The following is an 18655-nucleotide window of genomic DNA, read 5'->3' on the forward strand; positions in this document are numbered from 1 at the left end:
TGAGCCAAGAGCAGAGTCCCGAAGTACAACTGCAAATGTATCCAGGTGAAGAATGGCAGGGGGAAGGAGGAAACGTGTCAGGTCCAGGGAACTGCGAGTAACTTGGGGCACCTGGCGGGGGGTGGGGCAGGGGCCAGATCATGGCGTGCTAAGGACTTCGGATTTTATCTTGAGCATGATGGAAGCTGCCATGTATTATACAGGGAGATTGCATTATTAGATTCACCTTTTAGAAATGGCCGAAGTTTGGGTTGGATGGAAGCAAATTCAGAGCCCAGTGCTGCAGTTGGGAAGTTGCTGGATGAACTAAATGAGAAACGATGCTTTCCAAACAGAGGCGGGGGGACAGGATGGAGGGAATGACTGATAGATTATTTGGAGATAGAATCAATGAATCAGTTCGTGGGGGGGGGGGGATAAGCCCTGTGTATATATCCCACAAGGTGAAGAAGGCTCTTGCTTGGACTATGTTTGGAAAGTAAAGTTAATGAGACCAAGATAAGACTGAGAGATTGGGAGAAAATAAGAGCTGCACAGGTCTAAGAATAGGTGTTGTGAGACCCCCGGAGGCATAGATCTGAGACTGTGTCCGCATGGTGCTGCTGGTGGTGAGTACATTAAGGTGTTGACAAGAACTGGGGTGTGGACATCTCCCTTCCAGCTATTGCTTGCTAATTATAATCTGCCATTAAAAGAGGAAGGCAGCATTAGCAAAATGAGCCAAGCCTCTAATGTCAGAAACAGCCTAACCAGAAAACCCAGGATTGTGACATTGATTTTACCTTAAATGCCACCTCCTCAGAGATGCCCTAGTTGTGGCACCATCGTGTCTCACCTGTAGTACCACAGTAGCCTCCTAGCTGGTCTCTTCACTTCTGTTCCTGACCCCCGTATGCCATTGTCCACATAGCAACCAGCAGCGTCCTTTGAAAACAAAAATCAGTGCCAGTGGCCTCCAGTGGCTTCCCATTGCACTTTAAAATCTGAACCTCTTATCGTAGCTTCCAAGGCTGTCCATGTTTTGGCTTCTTGCCTGCCTCTCTGACTTTGAGTCTTAACATTCTCTCACTAGCAAGCACTTTGGACTTCTGTTCTTTGAACTTGCCAAGTTTGTTTCCACCTCTGGGCTTTTCACTTCCTCAAGACTGGAATCCTTTCTCCTCGTGCTGAACTTCTCTTCCAGATCGGTGCTCACGAGCCCCTTTTCCTGCCGCAGCCTATCCCAGGACAGCTCGCTGTTTAATAATAATGCTAACCTGTAGCTATCTGTGCACTTACTTGGTCCTTCCATGAGACTAAACTCACCTAGAATAAGTACCTATCTGTCTTGTTTTCTTCACTGTTCATCTGTACACATCACCCAGAAGAGTGGTTCTCAAACCATCGTGTGCATCAGAATCCCCTGAGGGGCTTGTGAGAACATAGAATGCTGGGCCCACCCCCAGAGTTGCTGATTCAAGAGGTCTGGGGTAGGGTCTGATTACTGTATTTCTCGTAAGTTCCCAAGCGATACTGATGCTGCCAGATGAGCATCCACCTTTGAGAACCACTCTCTAGAACAGGGATTGGCAAACTTTTTCTGTAAAGGGCCAGATAGTAAATATTTTAGGCTTTGGGGGCCTCCTGGTCTCTGTCAAAACTGCTCAGCTCTGCTGTTGTAGCAGAAAAGCAGCCATAGACAATATGCAAAGGGATGGACATGGCTATATTTTGATAAAACTACTGTATTTGTCAAACGGTGGGCTGGATTTGGCCTGCAGATTTGCCAACCCCTCAAAGATGGTCACTTCTGAGAACTGTTAACTAGAAGATCAGTACACGACTGTGTATCTGATCTAGAAGACAGATAAATGCCAGATGCCGGTGAGTCAGTGGTGAATGACAGATCCCCGGCCTCGTGAAATTCACAGAGTTGTGGAGGAGATAGCTATTAGACAGTCACACCAGTGGTTATACAGTACATTTGTGACCAATGCCCTGAGGGAGAAATACAGGGTGCTCTGAAAGTTTACAACCAGGCGCCTCAGGGAACGAAAGGTGGCCTTTTCTTGCTCTCAGCTGATGATCTTCATTTTGAGAAAAAGAAGGAATCAGAAGTAAACTTCCTTTTCTTCCCACTTCTAGGTCTGCATCCAAACCACACTTGGCCTTCCCTCCTGTTGGTGGAAGAACCGTCCGTGCTCCTGTCTTAGCCCAGCCCTTGTTCCCTTCATTCTGTCTTCTGAGGGACTTACTGAACATTTACCCCTTCTCTTTTACAACATCAGTTTTTCCCCCTCCATATTATTCCTGTCAGCGTTACAAGCATGCCATTTCACCAGTTATAAAAAAGTTCCGTGTTCCCTGTGACCTGCCACTGCAGTTCTCTGTTCCTTTTTCTAGAAATACTCCTGAGAGCGTTTTCTGTACTTTTTCCCACTTGTCCACCTTCTTTTTCTTGTTTCCTCTCCCCATTCTTAGTTGAACTCACTCTGGTCAGACTTATTCCCACCTCACCACTGAAGCCACCCTGATTAGCGATCTCCATGGTGACAAATCCAGGGTGTTTTCTCAGACCTCATCTTACTAAATCTGTCTAGCATTTGACGTGGGTTGCCTACTCTTTACTTCTTGGAACACCTCGTTCTCTTGGCTTCTGATTTTCCTCTGACCTCACTAGCTGTTCCTTCATCGTCTCTGTGGACACAGGCATTGGCTCTTTCCGTATCTCTTCATTCCCCCAGGTGACCTTATGCATTTCCATGTTCACACAGATGATGATGCAGACAGCACCTCCTGTGTGCTGCGCATTTACAGTGGACCCTTGAAAGACACGGGTTTGAACTGCACGGGTCCACTTGTATGTGGATTTTTTTTCAATGCATATGTTCAGCAGTACTCCTCGATCCACGGTTGGTTGAATCTGCGGATGTGGAACCTCAGAAACCGAGGGCCGACTGTAAAGTTACACGCTGATTTTTTTTTTTTTTTTTAAAGAAATTCACGTTCTTTTATTTATTTATTTATTTATTTATTTATTTTAAAGTCCTTCAATCAGTTATTTATTTATTTATTTATTTATGGCTGTGTTGGGTCTTCGTTTCTGTGCTAGGGCTTTCTCTAGTTGTGGCAAGCGGGGGCCACTCTTCATCGCGGTGTGCGGGCCTCTCACCATCGCGACCTCTCTTGTTGCAGAGCACAGGCTCCAGACGCGCAGGCTCAGCAATTGTGGCTCACGGGCCCAGTTGCTCCGTGGCATGTGGGATCTTCCCAGACCAGGGCTCGAACCCGTGTCCCCTGCATTGGCAGGCAGATTCTCAACCACTGCGCCACCAGGGAAGCCCTACACGCTGATTTTTGACTGCATGGTCAGTGCCCCAACCCCTGTGTTGTTCAAGGGTCAACTGTACTTGGGCCAATAAACATTTTACATGTATTAGCTCATTGAAGCCTCGCAACAGCCCTCTTCTGTAAAGTAGGTGTTGTTATTCCCATTTTACATACCTTCCCATTGTCACACAGCTACCAAGTGGGGATCCAGGTCCAGTCTCAGGCAGTCGGTCTGTCTGCAAACCACTGCCCTGCCTCCCTCTCTGCTGACTCTCAGATGTACTCTCTCCAGCCTGGGCCATTCCCCTGACCTCTGGACATAGATGCACAGCTCTGACCTGCCATCCAGATAGCTAACTGGCATCTCACATTTAAACTATCTAAACCAGAGCAACTAGCTCAGACCAAATATCCAAGGGTGATCCTCAGTTTCCCTTTTTTCCGTACACCCCGTGATCACATCATCTGTAGGACATACTTCCTCTGCCTGTAAAACATATCCCAACTCCATTCTCTTTTCATCACCTTTGCTGCTGATACCCTGGACCAGGCCACTGCCATCTCCCTTGAAACTGCAGGGACAGCTTCATGACTGCTGGCCTTGCTTCCAAGCCCGCAGGCTATATTCTCCGTGGAGAGTGGTATTTTTAAAACATATGCTAGACCGTAGTACTCCCCAGGTCTAGACCACCCAGTGGCTTCCCTTAGAATAAAATCCACAGTCCTTCCCGTGGCCTATAAGGCCGTCCATAGCCTGGTCCCTATCTGACTACTTCTCAACTGCATCTCCAACCCTTCTCACTCCTCCACTCCACCCGCACAGGTTTTCTTGCTTTTCCTTAAACACACCAAGTTCCTTTCCATCCCAGGACCTTTGTACTTGCTGTTAGTTATATTTGACTGGAATAAACAACCCCCACCAGAGATCTCAAGAGTGCTTGCTTAGAGCTCTGATTAAATGTTATCTCTATGGAGAGACCTTCCCTGACCACCTAATCTAAAAGTCTTCCTCCACTCCTCTCTTCTCTCTGTTACCCTCTGAAAGCTGCCTTTCTTTATCTTTCTTCATAGTGTCAATACTACTCTCTACTGAAATCCTAGTATGTACAGTGTCTGTTTACTGTTTATCATCTCTCCCTTACCAGTGAGACTTCTGCCTTATTGACCACCGTATTCCTAGCATCTGGCACATAGTAGGAGTGAAAAAAGTATTAATTTGTTGATCAAATGAATGGATGGATAGTGGTTAAAAAAAAAAAAAAGCATGCTTTGAGTCCAATTGCTTGGGTTCAGATCCTATTTCTACTACTTGCTAATTTTGATCTTTGGAAAGTTACTTAATTTCTTTAAGCCTTTTTCTTCTTTTTTAACATGAGGATAAAATAGTAGCATTTTCATAGGGTTATTGGGAAGATTGAAACTATCCATGTTAAACATTAAGAACAGTTCCTAGCACAGTGAGCTTAAAAACAAGGATAGTCAGGTGGAAGAGAGCATTCTAGAAGAGGAAACAGCCAGTGCAGTGCCTTTATAAATATGGAGCATATATTCAGTTAGTTGGGAGTTTTTATAAACATGGAGGTTTCCTGGAAAATATATTATTTTTTAGCGTGTTTTCCATAATGGTCCTAGTTTTCCCCATGAAATCAGCAGAACAGTAGTATCTGAATCTCTTTATCCGTTTGTTGTAGGAAAATCCAGGGCTTAGAGTTTTTCTGGTAGCATACAGAATATCCTTGTTGGAAGCTCATGTGCAGCCTGGTTTGGGGAAGAGACCAATTCAAGAATGGTGTTGACATTTGGACTACCAGCTGCTTATAGAAATTTTCCCTGGTCAAAATGCAATTAAAGTTTTAGGTCTATAGCATTATGGAACATCTTTTCATGTCAGCTTTACTGCCACTAAAGCACAACCACAGCCTTTAGGGAAAGTCACCCTTATACTTTAACTGTCAGAATCTGAGGATTTTGTTTTCATTGGTAGTTTGACCAGCTTGTAAACCTGTTCTTGAGGAAGTCCTCAAAAATAAGCCAGTCACAAAAAGTCACAATTGTATGATTCCATTTATATGAGATACCTAGAGTAGTCAAAATTGTCGAGACAGAAGGTAGAATGCTGGTTGCCAGGGGCTGCGGGGGTGAGAGTTAGTATTTAAAGGACAAAGAGTTTCAGTTTTACGAGGTGAAGAGTTCTGGAGCATGGACAGGGATGATGGTTGCACAATGTTATTAACGTATTTCATACCTTAAAAGTGGTTAAGATGGTAAATTTTATGTTATGTGTATATTACTGTAATTTAGAAATTGGGGAAAAAATGAAAAACAACAAAATCCTCAAGCTAAGATATTAACATTTTTTTCCACCTGATGCTTTTTCTGTAAATCAGCTGTCTTTCTCTTTTTGCTGAAAGAATCCTATGTAATAACATAGGTTTTTTAGAAACCACACCCCCAACCTCTTACTTTGAAAACAAATAGTACAATGAACCTTTGTGTACCCATGTTTATATACTTTTCCTGAATCATTTGAAAGTAAGTTATAGATATCATGTCAGTTTACCCCTAATACACATGTATCTCCTAAAATCAAGGATATTCTCTTAATACCATTATCCCATCCAAAAATTTAATACTGATTCAGTATCATGTAAAATACAGGTCATTTTCAAATTTCCCTAATTGTCTAAAAAATATAAATGTTGGAAGTGTGTGTGTGCATGTTTTTTAATCCAAGATTCAGTCATGGTTTATTGATTGCCTTTGGTTCTGATGGTTCTTTTATCTTTTGTTACACAGGTATTTTTGAAGAGTCTAGGCCACATTCTAATTTGTCTGATTGTTTCCCCAAGATTAGATTTAGGGTAAACATTTTTGTTAAAAATGCTATAAATGTTACACTGTGTACTTCCATTTGCTTCACATCAGTAGACATAAAATGTCAATTTGTCCTGTTATCAGTAATGTTAAAGTTTAATAAAATCAGTTAATGTGATGTTTCCCAGCTCTTTCTCCTTGTTAGTAGGCTCTTGAGATTGTGTCAATATTCTGTTTTCCATCCACCTTTCGCTCAATTGTTTTGGCTTTTATTAATGATCCTTGCCTGATTCAATTACTGCATCTAGGGTTGCAATATAGTGATTTTCTAATTGTCATTCCCTCTGCATTTATTAACTGGCTTTTTGTTTTGTTTTTTGGTAAAGAAGAGCTTTCCCTTTTTCTCTCCTTCTTTCAGTATCACTGTGGGCGCATGGATTCTTTTTATACTCAATGTGCTGTATATTCTTTTCCTGTTATTATTATTTATTGGCCAATGGGAGTCTTTGTCCTTTTGAAATGGCCCCATCGGTCTTTGAGTACTCCATGCTTTCTGGCCCAAGATATTCTGGGGCTACCTTGTATTTTCCTTGCTCCAGATCTGAAGTCAGTCATTTTCACAAGGAGCCCTGGTTCCTTTTAGTGGGGAATGGTATTTAGAAACCAGGATTGGGGCTAGGTGTGCTTAGAAAAGAAACTTTAAAAAAACACTACCTGTCATTTTGATAGTGTGTTACCATTTAAGAGGACTTTAACTTGCGTTTTTAAATGGTTTGTCATTTGGTCCTTCCTGCAGTCCTGTGTGGTAGGCAGGTCGAACACTAAAATCTTCATTTTAAAGATGACAAAAATGAGGTGTAGAAAGGATTAACTTTCCCAGAATTATAAGACTAATAAGAGCAGGTGCCAGGAGCAAAACCCCAGTCTTTTTACCTGCTACTTTATATTTTTATTTTTCTTTTTTCCTACAGTACATAGTCTCCTAAAAAGTGTGTTTAGATGTCTTTAAAAAGCTGTTTTGCTGGCTCTTGGTCACTGCCAGCTCCACTAAAGAGAGAAAGCTTCCTTTGTGAGACTAAATGATAAATGACTAGAGCCTGGAGAATATTTGCATCCCTCTTAGCATAGCCATTGGGAGCGCCTTTTGTAACGGGGTTTGCTAGCGAGGCTTTCAGTGGTCCTCTGTAATGCGTGGAATATTTGATTTGTGACTTGGAGAGCTCTGTTTGAAAACAGTACATAGTCATACCTAAACCATGACAGCCTGGAATCGGGCCATTCCCAGAGAAGCAGGAAGCCTGCTAGTATATTTTTAAAATGCTGTGCTTATGTTGTGATTTGGTGTTTTATTATGTGAAAGTCTTTTTTCTTAACTTGTTTTATTGTCAAAAACCACAAGCTTTTTTTTCATTAACGCTCCAAGGAACCTTTTTAGACATTTTTTTCCTTAATCTCTCCCCACCATGCAATTTTAATATGTCAGATATATAGTATATCAGTTTATACACTCTATGTATATTTGTGCTTTATACATAAAAAGAGTACTTTTTTTTTTTTTTAATCCCCCAAGAACCACATTTTTTCCCTATTAGGAGTGATATCACCCTAATTGAGACTGCATGGAGTAAGATGGAGGAAGGAAGGATGAACATGATTTGAAATATAATAATACATTTTGTATTATAATAGTATATTTTGAAATAAAGTTTCTTTATTGAATAAATAAATGCAATATATAGATTATTTCAATCCTAAGAGCACTGTGATCTTTTGGTTACCTGAAGGCTAAACTCATCCTACAGCTGCAAAGGTAGTAATATTTCATGCATAGGGAGCTTCAGGGTCTACAGTCTGAATTCTTTTCCCCATCCAAACAGCTAGATAATTAGAACTCTTGGCAATACTGGTGAATTTAATCTTTTCCAGTATTGTTTTCTCCAGAATTCTTGGATGTGTAAAGATACTATTTAAGTGTATTTTAACATTTAAGGGACACATGCATTTTTTCCTTCAAAATCCCCCCTCTCCTCTACCACAACCCCAAGTAAAGAACTCTTGAGTCTGAGGGAGTAGAAACAGAGAGACTGCAGTTAAATTCCTTGGAACACAAGATCTTTTAAAGCATTTACCCATTGCAGACTATTTTGCGTGCTTTATGGCTTTTTTCTGAAGCATTTCTCTGTATGTCTTTCTTTTCATTGTTGTTTCCTGCCTCGATCTTCTCTTTTCTTTGTCTTCTGCAGTCTCTGCCTTGCCCCAATCTTCCTTTCATTTCTCTTTTCCTTCCTTCTTATGTCCTCTCTCTCCTACATGTTATCTCCTTTCTTTTCGTTCAGGATTATGAGAGTAAATTGCAGGCCTTGCAGAAGCAGGTGGAGACAAGATCCCTGGCAGCAGAAACAACTGAAGAGGAAGAAGAGGAGGAAGAAGGTGAAATATAGAGACTGAAACTTTCCTCTGTATTGATATGTGCTTCCGATCTGTGTTGTCAAATTACTGAGCCGATTTAAAGATGATTTAAAAGATGCTCAATGCTGAGAACCCAGGCTGTACTCTGTGAGGTGGGGATGGGGCTCATAGTGTCTATTAGAACACAAGCCATCTGAGCATAGTCTCCATAGAAATCTCTTGGGCAATTTATATAAACTGTCTCATATTACTGTACATATGGAGTTCACATATATGTTGCAAATAAATATAGAGCTTAATCTTTGTTAAGATACTCTGTTTTATTTCCTGGTTTATGTCAGGGATTTCCCAGTGAGGGCTTTGGAATATATCAGTGTACATTAAAGCTATTTCTGGCAGATTGCGAATCACATTGCTTAGTCCTGCCTACCTGTCTTAAGTTTTCTAGAATTTCTTAGTTGAATTAGGGCTTTAATGGTTAGTTACTGCCTTACAATGCAGTATGAACATTCATCACATTTAATTTTTCTACCCAACCTCTCAGTAATCTCAAGTCTTCATAATAACTTTGAAGGAACTCTTAATTTATGTACTAAATTCTTTATTTTTAAATATCCATGTGAGGGACTTCCCTGGTGGTCCAGTGGGTAAGACTCCATGCTCCCAATGCAGGGGGCCTGGGTTCGATCCCTGGTCGGGGAACTGGATCCCGCAGGCATGCTGCAACTAAGAATCCGCGTAACTTAAGAGTCCGCGCAACTAAGAGTCTGCATGCCACAAGTAAAAAAAAAGGTCCCGCATGCCACAACTAAAGATCCCGCATGCCTCAACAAAGAGCCCACGTGCTGCAACTAAGACCCGGTGCAGGCAAAATAAATAAATACATATTTAAAAATAAAAAATAAATATCTATGTGAAATATGACCTTTTTTTTCCTGTACTAGAAAGAAAAATAGATATATTTGAAGTTGTACAACTTCAAATATATCTATTGTAGGGGTTTTTCTTTATTATAAGCCACACATTAAGGTGTATCTTAAAAAAGAAAAAAAGAATGGAGAAAAACTGGAAAATACTTGATGAAAGAGATGAGGTAGAGGAGGGATATAATTTCTACATGGTTATGAGATCACCATTCAATACACTTCGTTTGCTCTTTCAGTTCCTTGGACACAACATGAATTTGAGCTGGCCCAGTGGGCCTTCCGGAAGTGGAAGTCTCACCAGTTTACCTCATTAAGGGACTTACTCTGGGGCAATGCCGTTTACCTGAAGGAGGCCAATGCCATCAGTGTGGAATTGAAGAAGAAGGTACGGAGGGTGTGGGAACATGGACCATCTGGAGGCAGAGCTGAGCCTGGTGGGCTTCATGGTCCTCATCTTGAGCTAACCTTTCCCTTGGGCGAACTCAGCAGCTTTTTGCTGTGAAACAGGTTTATATATGCCTGTATTTAATATATGTGCCTGGAACGTTGTAGGTACTAATTAAATATTTGTTAAATGAAATTTTTAAAGTAACATGTTTTCTAGCTTATTTTACAAGCAAGGAGACCGTATTCCTGACAGGAGCTAGAGAAACATATTAGTAGTAAAATACTTCTCTTGGGTTTCTGAAAGTCTCAATTTTCTTTTAGTTTTCTACCATTAAGTTGGCACTTCTAAGTCCTATGTGCCCTCTCATCTTCTAGGGTCTGAGAGGCAGTTTTGTGTAATGGACAAGCGCGTACACTCTGCACCCAGGTTCCAACCCCAGCTCTCCCAGTTGTTTGACCCTAATAGCCCCAGGCCTCCAGTCCCTCACCTGCAAAATGGATTTGGCAACAGTGCCTGCCACCCAGGGATTTTGTGAGAGATGAGAGAGTGAATGCATGGAAGGTGCTGAAGTAGTGCCTAGACATGGTAATTAATATTACTGAAACATCACACCACATCTTAGATTTATTCTTCTGTATGTCCCACGGTTTAACAGTCTCCTGACGGCTAAGATTTACAGGGGGCGGGGGGGGGGGTGGGCAATACTGTGAAGTAGGTAAGAGCACAGACTGCCTGGCTTTGGGAAAAATCATTATCTTCTCCGAGGGCTATATTCTAGTTCTGTAAAATGGGGATAAGACGTCTTATTCATTCATAACCCCATCTTACTTTGTCATCATTTATTAACTGTTTCCCTCTTCAAATAGACTAAAAGATGGCAGGGACTATCTTTTTGTCTTACAGCTGTATCTAGCATTTCATTAATAGTTGGTAAAAATATAGGGTGGTATCAAGAAAATAAATGACATGATGAATGCAAAGCACTTAGCCTATGGTAACAATTTTAAGAGTAGTAGTTGTAATCCTCTGAATTTAAAATGGAAAACCTTAGCATGCCTCCACCCTCTCTCATTAGTGAGAGACTAGAGGGTGCACTCCTGGGTCCACCTTTTGTTCTCTACAGAAGTCTTCGTTCCGTCAACCAGAGTATATTTATTGAGATTTTAGGTTGTGGGAAAACACTGTGCCAGGCTAGGAAAACAAAGTCTGTAAATAGCTTAATGATTAATATTCAAGTGGCCACTTTTTTCAGTTAATCACAAGCTGTCAAGCACGTGCTGCTGTTTGACCTCCTTCCCATCGGGCGTCATTATATTGCCTTGTTTCCAAAACTTACTTGCTAAAAACAGAAAGGCCGTTTGTCGATGGTTTCTTCCTTCCATTTAGGTGCAGTTTCAGTTTGTTCTTCTGACTGACACGTTGTACTCCCCTTTGCCTCCTGAATTACTTCCCACTGAGGTGGAAAAAACTCAGGAAGACAGACCGTTCCCTCGTACAGTGGTGGCCGTAGAAGTCCAGGATCTGAAAAACGGAGCAACACATTATTGGTCTTTGGCGAAACTTAAGTATGAAAATGTTATGCATAAAGCCTTTATTCTTATTTAATATCATTAAATGGTGGGAGCAGCTTTTTAAAATCTTACATGGAAGATACTTCCAAGATGACATTTTGATGTGACCTTGTGATATTAACCCAGCGCACTTTACGGTTACTGTACAGGCAGAGGCTGGATTTGATGCGAGAGATGTATGACAGGGCAGGTGAGATGGCCTCCAGCGCCCAAGATGAAAGTGAAACCACCATGACTGGCAGCGATCCCTTTTATGATCGATTCCATTGGTTCAAACTTGTAGGAAGGTATGGAATGATTTTATTGATGTCTTCTTTTCAGGTAATGAACGGTTTTATTTTAATTGTTTAAAGCCTCGGCAGATATTACAGAAAGTTAAAGAAAAAGAGTATAAAAAAGCCCCACTTATAATCTTATCCACTCATACACAGCCACTGTGTCATTTGGTATATTTCTCTTTAGTTTTATCCAACAGGCACATTTGTTTTAAGTTCCGGACCTTCAGTCAAAGTAACTGACAGTCTTCCCTGCCTGTCAGCTCATTCACAAAATGTCTTACACTTGACCAAGATAGATTTAAAAGAAAAAGGAAACCTGTGTCTGTATCCTGCATAGTTTAAAATCACAGTATGACGTCCAATTTATCAGACTGCAATCTCTCCATGACCTGATGTCCTCACTTTAATTTTTAAAGCAGTTCATCTCACTTCAGTCTTTGCCAAGAGTGAATAATTGCACACCTTAGTAATCCACCTGAGCCTTTTTTGTGTATACTTTACTTTCAGCATTTAACGTGAGTCCATATTGAGTCACGTTTTTAGAGGTTTAGAATTTTTAAAGCAGAGAAGTGTAAGTTTTCACCTTAATGATTTCAGAATTTGAAAAATTTTCTAATTGCAAAAACTTTCCAACAGTTTTAAAGGAACTGGGTTAAAAGGTGGAGCTGAAGTCACAGTATTTTGTAGAAATGAAGTAAGTCTTTTCCAGTCTACTCTGATAGAGCGTTTTCAAAGAGATGAATTGGCCAAACACGTCTTACCCAAGCAAGGCACATACCTGCTTTGCCATATACCATTTCATCCGTTTTGTTTTCTGCTCAGAGATGACATGGGAATTGGAATAAAGATTTAAACCTTATTATTTCACCTAATATTGAGTGGCTCCTTTGAGACCTGGCTGCTGATCTTTTGTGTGAACTGGAGAACTTAAATGTTTTACAGCACATTATTTACCTCGGATAGTCTACTCATGTATTTCCTTTGCTTTTCTCATTCCAAGGATCAGTCCTTGTTCCATTTCACCTGAGCCAGATGATTTATGCTTATTTTATCCCTTTGCTTTTCCACTTGCTTGTGTTGTTTTGGTTCCCCAGTGGGTTCTGTCCTGTTCGCAGCTGTAGCTTCCTGTTTAACCAACTATTCCTCTCTCCTTGGCTGTGTCCGTCGGTATCTTACCTGGTGTCTAGCGCCCCCATTTTCCACGGCTGTGTGAATGAGCGCCTTGCTGACCGCACGCCCTCCCCCACTTTTTCCACGGCCGATTCCGACATCACTGAGCTGGCTGACGAGCAGCAAGATGAGATGGAGGATTTTGATGATGAGGCATTCGTGGATGACACCGGCTCTGACGCAGGGACGGAGGAGGGATCAGATCTCTTCAGTGATGGGCATGACCCGTTTTACGACAGATCCCCATGGTTCATTTTAGTGGGAAGGTTGGTGAGGTTAAAGTGAGAAAGGCAAAAAGGGACCAGCTCTTGCTCTAAAGAGGCTCCTTGTGCAATTTTGGACAATTTTGCTTTAGCCAGTTCAATTCATGACACGCTGATCTGGCTGAGAGAGCCCTCAGGCAGCGTCTGTGAGGTACTTGGCCTACTCGGTACAGCATGCGGCAGCGTGTGGACACTCTCCGTGGAGGATTCCTTGTCTTAAACTGCCCAGTAATTTTGTTCTGAAGGGGGAGACCCCAGAGGAGAAAGTAATCAAAGCTAAGAGTCACACCGTTACGGAGTTGAAGAATGTTATTGTGTCTGATGTTTCCTCTTTGTGGGAATGTGAGTGAGAAAGCAAAAGGGGCAACGTGAGAAGGATAGCAGAGCAAGTCCAAGGCTGGGCTGAAAGGACTCGTGGCATCAGCAGGAATCGCGAGGACGGAAGTGGAATCAGGAGTAGTGTTAGGTTTATTTCTTGCTTAGTCTGTGAGTCCAGAAAAGAACCAGGAGCGTGAAGTTTCCTCTTTGTCTAACTAAAATGGATGCCTTTCTTTGGCCAGTTTCATAGATCTTTGGCTTGTGCTAAGATTTTACCTATAGGCATTATAATGATGAATCTCATAAAATTATCAGTTGAAACCATCAACAGTGGATATTTGTTCAGTGCTCCATGACACTGCTTTGTGTTAAGTTCAGCTTACCAAACCAAGGCATTGTCTCTGGCCCCATCTGTCAGTGATGCAGAGCTCTCAGGCACATGTTCCTAATACTGGGGTCTTTGTCTACAGACAGTCTTCATGCTGAAGTAATTTTAATTACAAATTCAACAGTGCAGCACTCACTGGATTAACAAAAAATTATGTCTATGTTTTGATTTAATTTCAATGCTGCATTAAAACCACATATTATTGAACCCTTTAAAAATAAGGGAAATTACATTAGTGTTAGTGGATAAGCACCAGTTATCTAAAAATATGAAAGTGCAGCGAGTCTCCTGACCCATTAGGGACACAAGGTTCTAAAACTTAGCTCAGAGTGTGGTGTTGGTTACCTGGTGAGAACTAAATAAATAATGTAGAAGATGATCACTTTTATGGAAAGGGGGAAAGGAAAAGCTTTTTGATAGAAATTAAAGCCTCAATTATGACTGTGGGTTGTACTGTTAAGACAGTCTTGGGGTTTTACAATGGTAAAGGGGCATTTATTCAGTTTTTCCATGAATAAATATAAAGGATTATACAACCATGAATATTGTCTGGTGTATTGCCAGGAATAGATGCTTAGAATTTCAGAGAAGCTGATTTATATTAAAATTGAGAAAGGTACTTCTGTGTACAAATAATGGGACCATAATGCTTTCCTTACATTATGGCTGTTTCCATCCTCTTCTGAGAGGGTCGGAAGTTGGAATCAAGTTTTTATCCACAAACTGCTTGGTCCTGATGCCAGTCTTGCAGCTTCTCATGCTGCTCACTTTGTTCTACATCATCACACATGAGGAATAGGTAGCTTCACCCTATGTGGTGTGGTGGAAAGAACACTGACCTAACTTAGGACAAGCAACTAAAACTGAGGCCTGTTAGGTTCTGAAGTATAAAATGTAGACTTAGGTAGGGAGAAGAAAAAGCATTAAAGATCTTTTTCATCTTTTGTATTCTTTCATCCACACTAGCAAAATGAATATCCTGGTTCTACTCAGAGTTCTACTCAGAAGCATTTGTATTTTGAGTCAGTTGTATGAAAATCCCGCGTAATGTGGAAATTCTCTGCGTTAAGATATATGTATTTTCTCTCATTTTAATCATATCAGATTTAAGTGTAGATACAAGGCAATCAACTCTACTTTGATTTTCAAATAAATTATTTGTGGAGCTATGGCTCAGGAATTGACCTTTCCATTTCTTTGGGTTCCCAGGTTCTAAAACTGACTTTGCTTTGCAAGAAAAGTATTAGGGGAGAAGGTGAAATCATAGCAGTCAGCAGAGTGAAGGATAGCTCTTTGTTTTCACCCTTGACTGCATTTCTTACCTACAAACAATCTGTAATAATGCAACATCACCCAGTTATGTACCAGTCATTCTCTGTGTAAGAGGAGTAACTTCTTTGCTGTTTTTGTGATTCACGGGATTAGATTTCCCGTATTGGCACATAATTGCAAATACGATTTACTTATAAAATTTTCCAGTTTTTTGTAAAATTCCATTTATAGGTTTTGATTCATGGCCTTGGCTGCCTCTGGTGAATTTTTATATGAAAATTAAAAGAGCTTGTCCCTTTAGCTATTCTCTTATGGCATGCTGGGATGTTATGAACCATCCGTCATCATTTGGGATGAAATGTAAAATATTTAGGCTAGTGTTCTGGGTTAAAAGACTCCTGGTTATTCTGTGACCTAAGTACCTGAACTGACATTCTTTCTGTAACTAGAATCATAATTATGCTGGTTTTTATTATCTTTATGTTGACAGAATTTGTTTCCCTTTTTATGTAACTTCATAGAACTTTATGCTAATACATCCTTTACATCTTCCCCTCTCTCGTCCCTGTTCTCTTTCAGTCTGCTAGGTCAAGGTACAAGGATTCTCAAGAATGAAGAATAATTATAAAGATTCCAGTTTAAAAAACTTCGTGAGAGAACATTTATAGAGCCCAAAGCATTGATTTTGGACTAAAGCCTATGTTATAATAATAAGACACGGAGCTGTCCAGTGACTGTGCGGTTGTGTAGTCACAGCGCCAATGCACACGCCACTGCCACTGAATTACAGAGTTCTCTCTTCCAGAAAGGGAAGTTTACAAGAATACTTCCTATTCTTCCACTTTTGGAGTAGCCGTTGCCATAGACAGAAAGGAGATTCTTCTTTAACGTTGGCTCAAACCGTACTTTATTGTAATTTAAAACAGTGGTTCTTGTTTTTGAGTAGCTACTTTTAAGTATAAAAATAGCTATACAAATTAAATATGGTTAGGAATCTAAACATGTCCTATATAGTTAATATCCATCATGAGTATGGCTTTGAAAAATCAACCTAATATAGAGTTGAATGGCTTTGCTTCTCTACCTCTGGTTTGACCCATTTTTCTGGAAAAATCTTCCACTTCTACTTAAAGATAGAGGACAGATCACTTTCCCATTCACTTACGTACATAACGATGAGTGATGTTCAATCACTCACCAGATATTTATTGACCAGGCATGGTTCCTGCCCTCATGGGTTTTCAGTCTGGTGGGTGAGACAGACAAATAATTACATAAATAAATGGAAATCATAGCAGTGATGGAGTTGTGTGTTACTGAGATCATACAACACTAGGGAGACCTGTCATAAGAGAGTGGTATTTGGAATAAGATGTGAAATCAAAGGCATGAGGTGGGTAGTAGAGCTCAAGAGAGGACAGCGGACAGGGGACGAGCATATGCGATGGCTCTTTAATGGCCAAGGCATTGAACGTGGGCAGTGGCTGGAATGCCAGTAAGAGATGAAGGTGGTCTGTATGTGTGCTGACTTTGAAAGTGAAATTATCCATTTGGTACCTTATGCCAAATTCGTAGTCTTTAAACTCTGTCACAGTAGTTGATGTTTGAGAGTCTTGTTTGTAATCCTCTTTAGACTTTTCTTTTAAAAATTTTTGCACAGTGGAGCTTTATCCCTCTTTTTTAGCATTGCCCTCCCCCACCTCTGGAGCAGACTGAAAGGGAAGTAGACATCATTTGGTCTGATTCAGTGTCCACTTGCAATTATTTTTGTTATACTTTCATTCATGTTTCATTTATGCTCCTTCAGTTTTATTAGCATTTGTTTTTCTGTGGTGTATTTTGTCTGTTTTCAGAATTGTCTTCATTACTTGTAGTTGAAATCCCAAGAATCCGCTCCATCTTCCTTTTCTTTGTTTTAAAGTAGATTCAGAGCAGGAAAAGGTGCAGACATGCATACAGGCATACCTCGGAGATATTGCTGGTTTGTTTCCAGACCACTGCAATAAAAGCAAATACCGCTATAAAGCCAGCCACGTGCCTTTTTTGGTCTCCCAATGCATATAAGTTATGTTTACATTACATTTGGTCTATTAAACGTGCAAAGCGTTGTGTCTGAAAAAACAATGTACGTACCTTAATTAAAAAATACTTTATTGCTAAAAGGAATATGCTAGCCATCATCTGAGCCTTCAGTGAAGTAGGCTTTTTGCTGGTGGAGGGTGCTGTTTGATAGCATCTAACCCACAGTAGAACTTTCAAAATTGGAGTCAGTCCACTCAGACCCTGCCATTGCTTTATCAGCTATGTTTATGTAATATTTTAAATCCTTTGTTGTCATTTCCCAGCATCTTCACTGGAAGTAGATTCCATCTCAAGAAACCACTTTCTTTGCTCATCCATAAGAAGCAACTCTTCACCCATTAAAGTTTTATCATGAGACCATAGTAATCCAGTCCCATCTTCAGGCTCCACTTCTAATTCTTTTTCTCTTGCTATTTCTACCACGTCCGCAGTTACTTTCTCCACTGAAGTCTTGAATCCCTCAAAGTCATCCACGAGGGTTGGAGTCAACTTCTTCCAAACTCCTGTTAATATTGATATTTTGACCTCTTCCCACAAATCACAGATGTTCCTAATGGCACCTACAAGGGCGAATCCTTTCCAGGTCCATCAAAGAAGTCCCTGTCTATGGCAGCTGTAGCCTTACAAAATGTATTTCTTAAATAACAAGACTTGAAAGTCGGAATTACTCCTTGACCCATGGGCTGCAGAATGCATGTCGTGTTAGCAGGCACGAAAACATTCATCTCCATCAGAGCTCTTGGGTGACCGACCAGGTGCATTGTCAGTGAGCAGTAATATTTTTAAAGGGCTCTTTTTTTTTTTTGCCCTGAGCAGTCAGTCTCAACAGTGGGCTTAAAATATTCAGTAAACCATGTTGTAAACAGATGTGCTGTCATCTAGGCTTCGTTGTTTCATTTATAGAAAACAGGCAAAGTAGATTTAGCATAATTCTTAAAGGCCCTAGGATTTTCAGAATGGTAAATGATCATTGGCTTCAACTACAGGTCACTAGTTGCATTAGCCCCTAACGAGAGAGTCAGTCTGTCCTTTGAAGCTAGACATTTACTTCCCTCTAGCTCTGAAAGTCTTAGATGGCATCTTCTTCCAATAAAAGGCTGTTTCATCTACACTGAAATTCTTATTTAGTGTAGCCACCTTCATTAATTAACTTAGCTGGGACTTCTGGATACTTTGCTGCAGCTTCTACATTAGCACTTCTGCTTCCCTTTGCACTTTTATGTTATGGAGACGACTTCTTTCCTTAAACATCATGAACCAACCTCTGATAGCTCCAGACTTTTCTTCTGTGGCTTCTTTACCTCTCTTGGCCTTCATAGAATTGAAGAGAGTTAGAGCCTTGCTCTGGATTAGGCTTTGGCCTAAGGGAATGTTGTGGCTGTTTTGATCTTCTATCCAGACCGCTAAAACTTTCTCTATGTCATCAATAAGGCTTTTTCGCTATCTTATATCACTTGTGTATTCACT

At 40.7% G+C, this 18655-nt stretch overlaps 1 protein-coding gene across 10 annotated transcripts in view; it reads left to right on the top strand.

Annotated features, from left to right (window-relative positions):
- KIF1B (kinesin family member 1B) overlaps window positions 1-18655 on the top strand; it is a 325658-nt gene that overhangs the window by 270885 nt on the left and 36118 nt on the right. For 7 of the 10 annotated variants that reach the window (XR_011073456.1, XM_068538857.1, XM_068538850.1 and 4 more), the window contains 5 exons: window positions 8460-8553; window positions 9695-9843; window positions 11233-11411; window positions 11567-11704; window positions 12883-13131. Coding sequence is in view for 9 of the 10 variants with exons in the window: in XM_068538857.1 (XP_068394958.1) it covers window positions 8460-8553; window positions 9695-9843; window positions 11233-11411; window positions 11567-11704; window positions 12883-13131 (809 nt within the window). In the remaining variant the exon portion in view is untranslated. The remainder of the gene's footprint in view (window positions 1-8459; window positions 8554-9694; window positions 9844-11232; window positions 11412-11566; window positions 11705-12882; window positions 13132-18655) is intronic. The other 3 variants (XM_068538854.1, XM_068538855.1, XM_068538856.1) reach the window with 1 other exon arrangement.

The sequence above is a fragment of the Eschrichtius robustus genome, chromosome 3, assembly GCF_028021215.1.
Source record: "Eschrichtius robustus isolate mEscRob2 chromosome 3, mEscRob2.pri, whole genome shotgun sequence".
Lineage (NCBI taxonomy): Eukaryota > Metazoa > Chordata > Mammalia > Artiodactyla > Eschrichtiidae > Eschrichtius > Eschrichtius robustus.